This window comes from Corvus moneduloides, chromosome 3 (assembly GCF_009650955.1).
Source record: "Corvus moneduloides isolate bCorMon1 chromosome 3, bCorMon1.pri, whole genome shotgun sequence".
Classification (NCBI taxonomy): Eukaryota; Metazoa; Chordata; class Aves; order Passeriformes; family Corvidae; genus Corvus; species Corvus moneduloides.
The window spans coordinates 61,686,228-61,698,245 of record NC_045478.1 but is presented as its reverse complement, the minus strand read 5'-3'; the positions used below and the strand labels follow the sequence as shown (position 1 = coordinate 61,698,245).

The following is a 12,018-nucleotide window of genomic DNA, read 5'->3' as shown; positions in this document are numbered from 1 at the left end:
GTGTCTATCACAGGAGGTCTTCAGGAAGAGGTTAGATAAGCATCTAATAGGAAGGTTGTTAGGAGATCTGCCATGGGCTTTCCTGAGGTTTCTTATAGCTATGAGGTGCTGTCTTATTGTGCAGTGCTTGACCTACTCAGCATCTACTGCAATGTGAGCAGTATTTTAGCTTGACCAATGCAGTGAAAAACCTGTATAGCTGTGGAAAAAACTGCTAGAGCACTTGCACATAGCAAGGTACAGGCCCTTAGAAGAAAAAGTGTCTAGGAATTCATACTGGATATGATTGTTCAGGATGGATGAGCTCAGAGAACATGGTGTTCACTGTTGAAAGAATAACAGCTCTCACTTCTCATCAGGTTACAGTTGATATTTTGACCTGTTTTGCCTCACAGGAGATCCTCTTACTCAAAGGTGACGGTGAGGTTAAGCTGAACATGGCCATTGGCAAAGGAGAACAAGCACTTAAAAGCAGCAATGAGGAAGGACAAAAAGTAATACAAACCAAGCTGCAGACGCTGAAGGATGTATGGAACGACATCATCAGTACCTCAGTGAGCTGGCAGAGGTAAGAATCCCTGGAAAACACAGGTCAGACCCTGCCATCTTTGCTTACAGAGAGTGCTACCTTACAGCATGTAGAAGTACATTCATTCATTACTGGTGTGTGAGGGGAAATTTGCACTGTCAGAGACAACCAAAATTGCCTGGAAAAAACACACACTTCTTTAAAAAAAAGATGAGTGGACCCTATCAGATGAATCAAATTTCATATGAAATGGTACTTCACATTGATTTAAAAATTAATATAAATCATGCAAATTTATACAGAGAAAAATCTAGAAAGCGCTTTCTGAGTTTTTGAGCCTGTACTTGGGCAGGACCAAGAATGTGACACAATGTGACAGATATTTGTCCACCTTTTCCATACATAAACCAGGGAAGGTTTCTCAATTCTGTTTTTCATTATGTTTTTAATTAAAAAAAATTCCTAATATCAACTCCAAATAATCTTTCTTGCATATTAAGCTGATTTCATCTCATCTTAACCTGTGTGGAAATGGAAAGTTTTTCTTATTGACTGTGTGAGATAATTTTATATATCTGAAGGCCTCCATCTCCTCTGTTCTGGACAGACTGTTGTTTCTCAATTTCTCTGTGGCAATACTTTCTGGGCCTCTATCACACCTGTTTCTTATTCAATAGATTGAAAACTATCACTAGTTTGTCTATGTTTTTCTTAACATATAGTAACTGAAAGTGGTGCCACTTTCTTAGTTGCACCAAAATCGTAATAGAATTGTATGTAGAAGATGATAATGGGCTGTCTTTACGATGTTGCTCAAATTTCACCCGATTGTTATCATAAAATACTGTTTAGATTAGGTTAGACCATGGTATTTTGAGTGAAATCCTTACCACACCCTTATCTATCTCTAAGTCCAGTGAAATGAGAATTACATTCCTCAACTTAAATCCCAGAGAAATATGGTGATCTACTAGGAAGAGCAATATATAACAGAAGGGAATACTTCTTATAAATTGTAAATGAGACTATAAGTAATGGATTTGTTCTTTCAAAACTTGCCAGAATATCTCTTAATTGACAGTAATTTCATAGGCTGCTGCATATTTTATTACTCTGATGATAAAGAACTCCAGTAATGTTCCATATTTTACTTTGCTGAACACTGAAATGTGCTTTTCATTAGTCTGAGACAGATTGCTCATGTAACCTGTAATAGGGGAGCAGCTACGTTGGTTGTACAAAGTGGCCCAAAAGCCACAGGAATTCTAAAATAACTTGGATGCAAGTTGATATAGAAAACAAAAGCAAGATGGAGAATAAAAGTACATTCTAAATCTATTGTGCATGGCTACAGACAATATAACAATTAAGGAATAAGCAGCCTTTTTTTTTCCCCAAACTGTTCAAAAGCTCTCAAGCTCTCATCTGCACTTTGTTTCTTTTAATGTAAGCTGCCTAGATTCTGTCATTAGCCAGTGGAATGACTATCTGGAAAGAAAAAACCATCTGGAACAGTGGTTAGAGAATGTGGATCACAAAGTAGAACAGCCTTTAGAACCACAGATTGGTCTGAAGGAGAAGTTTGCTCAGCTGGACCATTTCCAGGCTATTGTTTCTGAGACAGAGGATCACTCGGGTGATTTACAGCAACTCATTGAAAAAGCTGTGGAACTATATGAAAAAACAGGGGATGATTCCTTTGGAGATGCAGCTCAAGAAGAACTAAAAACACAGTTCAATGACATCACAACTGTAGCCAAGGTAAGATAAAGATCTCCATTTCAGGTAAGTAAAATGTTTAGACATTTGTATATATAGCTAAAAATTTCTGATTTTTGTATTTTTTAGTAACTAAAGGATTGACTGTGAATAATCTTGCCTCTGGTATAGTTGAGTCTAATAAAAAAAACTGAATATAGTTTACTAAAATATAATGGAATGCAAAAATGGTATTGGGAGTTGAAACTGGCATGGTTTTTGGAAAGTGAAGGCCATATGTTTTGTTCCTAGTTTCTTATATACAACAGTATTCCTGATATTCTGACATACTTATTTTCAACTAATTCTTTTTCATTCATTCCTAGCATTTTTTTTATTTTTTTCTTTGCCTAGAAAGGGAAGAATAAAATGGCTCTCTGAGCAGGAAACATATTGTCAGAAAGAGAAATCCTATTGTCAAAAAGATATATGCCCATATTTTGTGGTGTTTCAAGGCACTAAGCACTGCACATGCTATACAGGCATTCTCTTTGGTTTCTGAGGAAAGATATGTGAGCTGACTGAGACCTTCTGCCAGCCAGAAGATGGGAGTGCAACACCTTGCCTCCCCTTGTACTGGTGCTGTATTTTGGTGTGAGCAATGTACACAGGGATGCATGGTTTCCTTTCCTGGAAGTCTTTTGCTTCCCTAGGAGGCTGTTTGGTTAGAGTCAGGTGCACGTGGACAACATACCCTGTTGCTGCATAAAACACATTAAGGTATAAAAACTTTGAGGATTTACTTTAGGTCATGTTTGTTCAGCTAAGATGACCTAAAGTAAATGATCAGTTAGACCAACCATTCATTGTCAAGTTGGTCTGACACATTCTGAGAGATTATAAAGAGTATTTTCAGGGAGAACAGCAGGGCTTATTAATCTAACTTAATTTTTAATAGCATTTGCTGAATGTTGAGTTACTCAAACTTTAAAATACCTGAGTTTAATTTGTAGGTGGTTTAGTTTGAAACTGGCATCAAGACACTTCAATCTAGATTAGAGTATCTACACAGGGGTAAAAATCTATTTGATTAGCTCATTTCACTTTTAGTTAGTTTTGATAAACATTAATTAGTGTTATCTCAAAAGAATATAACAATAAGTCTACTCAGTCAGACCAAAGGCAAATCTTAACCACTGTACTCCTTCACTGTGTCACAGCAAGATAAACTGACCCCAGCCTAAGCTTACATTAAAAAGCTAAGATGGAGCCAGGAAGCAGCTGCATGTCTGTGTCAGGGAAAGCATCCTCCAGCACTGCAGGGCAAGTGGCTGGGGAGAGCCACCACTTCTGATGTGATGGTCAAAATGGGACTCGGCACCATAACTTCCTTTTGTACTTCTGGACAGCCGAATTTTTTGTTTGTGGTTTTCCTATGGGACATCTCCATGACTCTGCTTAGCATTTGTAGAGACTTGGTGCTTCTAAGTAAGAGCTGGGTTTCTGGCAGCAATGCTGCTCCCTGGGAGTGCTCATGGGTGATCTGCAAGACCCTCTCCAGAGCATCTTGGGAAAAGCATGCCAGAGTGACACAGCTGCAGCATTGATATCTGCTAAACTCTACGTTGGACTCTGTTAAAGTATATTTTTGCATACGTTTTCAGAAGGTTTCTGCAGAAAAAGCTTGTCCAGACCAACTTTAACCAAACCTTTTGCAGTGTAGCAGTATTCTGATGCCACAAGCTATTCACTATTCAAATGCATGCTATAGAGTCAAACCAGCACTGCATGCTTAAAGCCAGCATAGTATTTAAGTACTTTAATGGTCTTTTTATTATTTTTTTTTATCTGAATGATAGGAGAAAATGAGAAAAGTGGAAGATATCGTGAAAGATCATTTGCTTTATCTGGATGCTGTGCATGAATTCACAGACTGGCTTCATTCTGCAAAGGAAGAGCTTCACCGCTGGTCAGATGTGTCTGGAGATACACCAACTATACAGAAAAAGCTGGCCAAAATCAATGTAAGTGAGCTTCCATGATTTCTTCTGCAATTCAGACTCTACACTTTAAAAAAAAAAAAAGCAGTCTAACAGTTGTGGAGTCTTGTTCTTTTTTTCTTTGAAATGGTGATTACATTTCAGTGAGCTGAAATCAAGCTTTCTAAGCTGTGCTTTGTTTTTTACTCCCTTCTCATATTAACAGATGGAGTAAAAGTATAATCAGACCTAAGTTAACCAGAGCACACATGGAAACAATTTGCAAGAGCGGAAGCCTAGTGGCATCACAGAAAAATGTGGCTTGGCTGATTAATGAATACTTCTCTTTCCTCATCCCCAAATACGTTTTCTCCATGAGCAGATTGTCTAAATCAGAGACAACCTTTCATGCTTTGCGTGAAATGGAGATGTGTAAAGCAGCAAAAGGATGGTTCTCCTCAAACATGGTAGAAATGTATGAGTTGCCTCCCTGTATATACTCTACTTAGCCTGGCACCTATTCTTAGTCATCTGAGTGCTTAAGAAATTTGCATATTCCTGAATGCAAACATTAAAGCAGGCTACATGTTTTGCCCGAGCCTGGTGTTTATATTCAGATATTCAGGCTAGCAACATTTTTTTCTGCTCCTAAATGTGAGAGTGGGGCAGTGAAGTTGAATGCTAGATAAAGATTCAGGATTCCCAAGATCAAATTACAGATTTTTTGGTACACACTTGGGTAATTTTCAGTCTCCCTTGTGCTCAAATTCCTGATCTGTAAAACGGGAAAGGGAGGAGATAGCAGCATCTAGTTTGTAAGATGAACGAGAGAAAAAATAACGTGACTGTAGCATGCAGCGTTTGGGATGGTATTTATACATTCTCCAGTCTCTTAAGCTGAAAGCTTCCAGATTCCCGTGTATGAGATGTGCGAGATTGAAATAGGATCCCGTAGAAAGAATTTAGCTCTGAAAACAAAACCAAAACCATGTACTCAGAAAAAAACATGTTCAACCAATTCTGGCACATCACAGGTCACGGCCAGGCTGTAAACTGCAGTTGTGTTTTCGGGACTGCTGCGAGCACCTATATACCAGCATTTCTTATGAAAACGATCACAACAAAGTCCTTATGTTCCTCATCTCGACCTAAATTGTATTTTCCATATTTAAAACACGTTCATTCTTTATTTCTTTCTCTCCAAAGCTTAAGACAGTTTCAGAACTGCTGTTTAATCCCCGCAAGGCCCGCACACTGTTGGCTGGGTTTTACTCCCCCCGCTTTCCAGACTGCTGCCATCAGGGAGCCGCGGCTCGGGGCGGTGCGGGACGCTGGGGACGGGACGGGACGGGACGGGACGGGACGGGACGCGCCCCCCAGGCGGGCCCCGCCGTCCGGAGCGGTGGCGATGTGGCGGCCGCCGGGTTACCATGGCAATGTCTCCCCGCAGGAGCTGGTGGAGTCCCGGCAGGGCGGCGCGGGCCGGCTGAGCCGAGTGGAGGCGCTGGCCCCGGCCGCGAAGCGCGGCACGACGGCGGGCGGGTGCCAGCTGCTGGCGGCCGAGATGCAGGCGCTGCAGGCGGACTGGCGGCAGTGGGAGGAGAGCGCCCGCCGCAGCCAGGGCGGCCTGCGGGACCTGCTCAGCCAGATGGCCCTGTCGGAGCGGGAGTTCGCGGCGCAGGCCGGGCGGCTGGAGGAGGCTGTGCAGCGGCTCGGAGGGCAGCTGGCCGCCTGGGCACAGGGGCTGGCCCCCGCCGACAGCCGCAGCACGGACGCCGAGGTGGTGGAGAGCTGGCGCAAGGAGAAAGTAAGGGCATGTCTCTTTTCCTAGCAGCTTTTCCGCTGTAGATGTGTGGTCACCGCGGGCGGGAAACTTCCGCCAAGCGGGACTATCAAGTACGTCGTAAAATCAATACTTGCGGAAGGTATTTCTGTGAAACCCCGACTTTGCAAACTCTGCGTGTTACTGTGATCACAGCGAGCGGTGTTGGCAGAAGACGTCCCTCCCCTTGGCCTCTGCTGTACCAGGCTTAGCAAACGCTGCCTGGATTTTAGGTGTTAAACCCAGGGCTTGCCCCTGGGAGGAAGCCAAGGAGCTGGCACGCTGGCTCTGGGCTGCGCTTCCAAGTTGCTCAGTGGTTCGAGTCAGAGTAACACTTGATGGAGGAAATGTGAAGCGTTTCCTAAAAGCCAAGTAAGAAACTGGAGCCATTTCTGATTTACAGTTTATCGGGAAGGTGTTCGGCTTATGCTTTCCTTTTCTTGAAATATCCTCTACATTATGCACGTTGAGATCTTGTCCAATATTTAAATAAGTTAATCTGGAAACTGGTGTAATTGCTAATTGCTTTGCTTTGGAATGCAGTGGAATTTAGAGAAGTAGAGGTTGTTTCTTTTCCTGATTGTCTCCTAGCAAAAAATTCCCCATGTAGATATCATACCCCCTGCCATGTTATATATACACATATTTGCAACAATCAAGATACATGTTTGTAAGTATGTCAACTACAGTGAATCACAGATGTTGATGAAAGATGCGGAGTATTTCTTTTTCAGTGTAGCATTGTAATAAAGCAGTTTTGGTAGAGGGAGAGAGATGTGTATTGCCTGCTTCCTGACCCCTTGGCTGAAGCCATGTTCAGAAAAACCTCAGAACACCTTTCTTTGAGCTGAGCCTATTAATCTCCTTCTGCAGAGTCTGTGCCAAGTTATTTCTGTGGTTTCCTCTTTCACAGAATTCCCTGCATGGATTTATGAAACTTGCTTGCTTGAGTGCCATAATGTGTAAAAGTAACTAAGATGACATTAAGATGAAGCAAATAATTATACAAATATGTTAAGTGTTCCGTGTGTATATGTTTTTAAAAAGGAAATGAGGACATGGGATTGTTATCAACGCACCAGGCATTTTTTATTTCATAACTGGAGAAATATTAAATTCAAAGGATATTGCTTTTATTAGTAGTATATATAATATGTATGTTCTGTAGCTCTGTGTAACAACACTTTATTTAGATTAGATGGTTGTAAACTTCGGCTAATGAGGAAGATGCAGAGGCATCTCATGACGTAACTGTGCACAGCCCTACTATGTCATTTTATTTATAGTTAGAGGAAATGTGACAGTAATCCTTCCATTTTTGGACCCCAGGGAAAGGCCCTATTGTGAATGTAAAATAGCACTGCGGTTTCCATTTCTATTGTCTCACAGTGATTCTGTTGCCATGTTAGCCATGGCCACAAATTAAAAATGCATTTCCTAGTTTGTAGCAAGATCATTCTGTTACTCTGTTATGCTCAAGCTCTGTTCCCTTAGGTATGTGCAGCATTAGAGCAACAGATTTTGCACTTGAAATTCAGAAAATTATTTTTGTACTTGTCAGAGTCAATATTAAATCCAAGTGGCTGCAACAGTGTTATCATTGTATGGAAAAATGCCACAGTTAAATTTACCCTGTTTGGCAAGTTATTGCTCCTGTTTGTTAGTAGGCTGTGCCTAAGGCTGTATGTAATCAGAATAAACTCTTAGTAGTTATTGAGGTAGGTTATTTGAAACTGAAAAATTGTGTTGAAAACAGGCAGTTCTACCTTGTGTTAGTCTTAAGAGATGTTTTCTTGGCATAGAGAAAGGGGCTGTTAGCATTTCATTATGGTGATTCTTGCCCTGGGCAATTTGTGACATCCTCTGTTTAGGTAATGTCCATTGTGGTTACTTCTAATGCTTTCCCAAAAAATGGTTTCAGTAGTTTAACATAAAGTAGCATAAGCAAAAAGTAGCTTAAGGTTTTTTCCTAAGCACTATTGCTCTTACATAATTACTTAGTTCAAATGCTACTTTTGTATGGCATTGAAACAAGTGACTATTTCAAGTATCTGTTAATCATGTTTGAAGAGATTTCTGGCCCAAAGAAGATAGTCCATAATATGATAATGAATAATGTAAATCAGGGGAGGCCTGAAAGTCTGCTGCAGCAAAATATCATTTGTACTTTTCCTGAACATTCAATTTTGTGCTGAACTGTTTACTATATACATTTTCCATCATCTTTTTTTTCTTCCAAATATGTGTGTATACATTTTTATATGCATCTTCAGAAATGTGATTTGGGAACATCCTTATTTCCCGCTTCCAGGTCCCAATTCAAATCTGTCTTCATCTCCATATGATCTCTTTCTTAAGTTTATGTTGTAAGTTTCTCCCAGACTGCCAAACTATTCTATGCATGCCAAATGCTCTGGTCTGCCTGCACTGCAGAACCTCTGCTGTTAGTCTGAGAGGAATGTCTGAAGAATTTAGTTCCTAGTGAGGCAAGGAGCCAAGTCTGTCTGCACTGCTCATTATGCTGGAATAGCTGTCAGGAATCTGCAGTGGAGATGCTGTGGACATCATCAAGCACTGTTTTTGTTGGAGTACTTATCACACCTCTCCCTGTGACGCAAGCCAAGCCAACAAAATCTCTGTTTTTGTTGTTGTTGGCTTAGCTGTCTCCAAAGCAAGAACCTTTCCAGTGCACCAATGACAGGCAGTAACCCAGTTACTCTCACAGGATTGTGAGCAGCTGTGCTTTTACATCATGAAGTCATCTGTGAAAAGAGTTGAAGCTGATAAAAAGCTTTGTGCACAAATTCACTTTCTGGATACAGCTCGAAACAGTTTTAATGGAAACACGTTAAACTCAAGTCAACGGGATAATTACATTTATATAAGTATATAATTTGCCATTCTCTAATTGTATGTACTTTTATATGTGTACAGCTAGTTGACAATACTATCGCTCATTTATTAAAATGAAATTTATGCCTTAAAATGGGCCTCCAGAACATTTTGAGCTAAGGAAATTGAGGCATCCAGAAATTTGGTCTCTAGAAGCTCATAATTTCAAATAACATTCTGTAGACTTGGCTGCTAAAATACTCTTGAAAGTAAACATACATAGATCATAAATGAATGAATTTAAATTCTAATAAACTTTGATTCAAAAGTTGTATTTTTTTATATTTACTCACCAATATTTTTCATTTATTTTGTTTTAACAGGAAACACTGGATGCTCTGGTAAAATCTGAACAAATGACAGATGAGATCAAAACTCAATTGAATGATCTTTGTAGATTTTCCAGGGATTTAAGTACTCATTCTTCGAAAGTTTCAGGGTTGATTAAGGAGTATAACAGGTACACATTCATCTTGTTTATAGTTAACCTCGTGTGTGTGTGTGTGGGATGAGCTGTCTTTTAGGGAACCATTAATTAGCATTTTAGAACTTGAGACAGACGTATGCAGTAGTTAGAATCATTATTTTGATTTTGGTGTCAACAGGAGTTCTACAAAGTAGTAATTTGATTCTTTGGGGTTTTTTCCTTAAACCCAGCCTATGCTCCTAAATTCAGCTGAAACTGAATGTACATCTATACCTGACCTATTACAGGAGTCCTTGTCAAAAAGTGAGGTAGCAGTATGTCTTATATGCCTGAATGAGAACAAGCTATGCCGCCTAGTTGAGATATTTTTCTTGATTTTGTCCGTCAGATTCTTCTTCTTTGATTAGTTGGTTTCTTGAAACAGGAACTAGCTAGGGAAGGTAGTATTTGCTTGTTTTCTTGCTTTCTCTCAAGTCACTCTCTGATTTACTTTGGAGTGTGACACCTGTGTTTCAGACACAAGGTTCTGTTGATTCTTGCAGGGAGTTACAGCCTCTGGCTTCTGTAGCTGCAGAAGGATGTGATGACTCAGATTGATCCTTTATAACCTTGTGGACATAATGGAGCCACAGAAGTTAGAATTTCAATTGCTGTAGTCCTGTGCCCTCTGCCTAGAGAGAGAAAGAGGCTTGCAGAATGCATTCATGCTTAGGTGCACTGAGTCACTCTCTGGAAACACTTGTACCTGTCATATCTGTGACAGCTATGTCCCAATTTACATGCTTCACTTTTGAGAACTGAAAGCTTCTAATGGATTTCCTGGTGCCTCAGTTAAGTGCATAAATTTGGTAGGAGGAATCCAGGTTAACCTACCCTTACCATTGTGTTTCAGAGAACAAAATAATAGCATTGTCACCTAACAGAGTCCTGCCTTTCCTCCCTCCCTCCCTCCCTCCCTCGCTTTCTTCTTCTTCCCTGATGTGATAAACCCAGCCTCTGCCTGCGAGCTTCAAAAGGATGTCAGAGTAAAGAGCAGATCTTGCAGCAAAGATTTCGGACAGCTTTCAGGGATTTTCAGCAGTGGCTGGTCAATGCAAGAGTCACCACTGCCAAGTGCTTTGATGTGCCTCAAAACATCAATGAAGCTTCAGCAAGTCTGCAGAAAATACAGGTAACTTTATAGCAGTAAAATACTAGTGTAATTGAGACCAAATCATTTTCATGTACAGCTCAAATTTATTGCTTTGATTAATTACTGTTTTTTGTTAATGTTGTTATTGTTAACACTAAAGGTGACTCCTTGCAAAGAAATAAACTTATTTGTCCATTTTGTTGGGTTTAATTGTTGGGCTATGGTTTGTAAGCAGTTATGTCTCATAGCAGTTTTCCATGTCTGTTTCTCTTATACAATGGGAAAAAAATACATGTTTTAGGTGGGAGAGTACTGTAAAATCAGAATGATATCAGAATTGAGTCTTAGTACTTGAAATTATTTCACAGTTATGTGAATATTTGTCATCATGTAGGAAAGTGGAGCCCTCATGGTATAAGACCAGAGTTAAATTATATGCAGTGTGAGCAGGCACTTAAAGAGAATATTTTTCACATAAAACTAAAATAAGCCCAAACAGCTCTGTGGAAAGGCATACCAACTGAAGTATATTTTAATAAATCAATTGAAAGAAATACTTTTATTATTATAATATAACTTTCATTTTAACTGTAAATAACAAAATGAGAAGGCTGTTATACCTTTAATTAGAGGGTATAACAGAAGAAATTCATATCTGTTGCTCAGAAAACACAAAAAGCCAAATCACTGCCTCCTCTTTTTGGTAAATTCACTTTCCCTTGCTTAAGTGGCTTACTTAAAAGCCCAAACAATGCTGTCTTGATATATGAAATATTTGACTTCACCATGATGAGAATATCTTTAGAAGGGGGAAAAGTCCTGGTAATTTTTTACATTAAATATAAATGTTTTAGCAAGGCTGGGGTTTTTTTTCAACAGTGGAATTTTTTTTTCATCACTGCAGCCCCTTCATAGTGTAAGACCATACCTTTTCTCTTTCTCTGTGAAAGCTGCCTTAGGTGAAATAAAGTTTGTTTGGACTGCTTTAGGACTTCTAGAGATGTCTAGGTAACCTGTATAAACTTAAAATTTTATTTTTCTTGGAAGTTAATGGTCTGTCTGTTAGCCCATTTGGCATCATTAAGTCACCAATATCTTTCATTTTAATATGAAGCCAGAACTTACAGTCAAAATATCTCAAAGTTAACAGACCTTTTGCATTCTCTACCAAGACCTCTAGTGTAACACAGAATCTGAACCTGACCTAATAATTTTGGTATCAAGCCTGTTACTCCTGAACGTGGGTGCAACCTAATGATTATGTGTATTACATAATCATGATAGTAACTGTTTAAAATATTGCTATATAAGACCGCTACATTTCTTTGAGTCCTAAGTGCTCACAAAGTTTTTTAATAATTATAAGTCACAAAGAGATTATCACAATACATTGGAATTTAAAAATCTGTTTCCTTATATTTCTGTATAATTCTTGTACATGCATTTTTCCACACACTTCTTGCACACCAGCATTGTGTAAGATTTCTGTGAAGAAAACTACTTTTGAACAGGGAAGGATAAATTAAGGATACAGAGACA

At 39.5% G+C, this 12,018-nt stretch overlaps 1 protein-coding gene across 22 annotated transcripts in view; it reads left to right on the top strand.

The window, feature by feature from the left end:
* Positions 1 to 12,018, top strand: part of SYNE1 (spectrin repeat containing nuclear envelope protein 1) — a 295,197-nt gene that overhangs the window by 137,893 nt on the left and 145,286 nt on the right. For all 22 annotated transcript variants that reach the window (XM_032101881.1, XM_032101882.1, XM_032101866.1 and 19 more), the window contains 6 exons: positions 396 to 568; positions 1,981 to 2,290; positions 4,087 to 4,251; positions 5,657 to 6,013; positions 9,244 to 9,380; positions 10,341 to 10,518. In XM_032101881.1, coding sequence (XP_031957772.1) covers positions 396 to 568; positions 1,981 to 2,290; positions 4,087 to 4,251; positions 5,657 to 6,013; positions 9,244 to 9,380; positions 10,341 to 10,518 — 1,320 coding nt within the window. The remainder of the gene's footprint in view (positions 1 to 395; positions 569 to 1,980; positions 2,291 to 4,086; positions 4,252 to 5,656; positions 6,014 to 9,243; positions 9,381 to 10,340; positions 10,519 to 12,018) is intronic.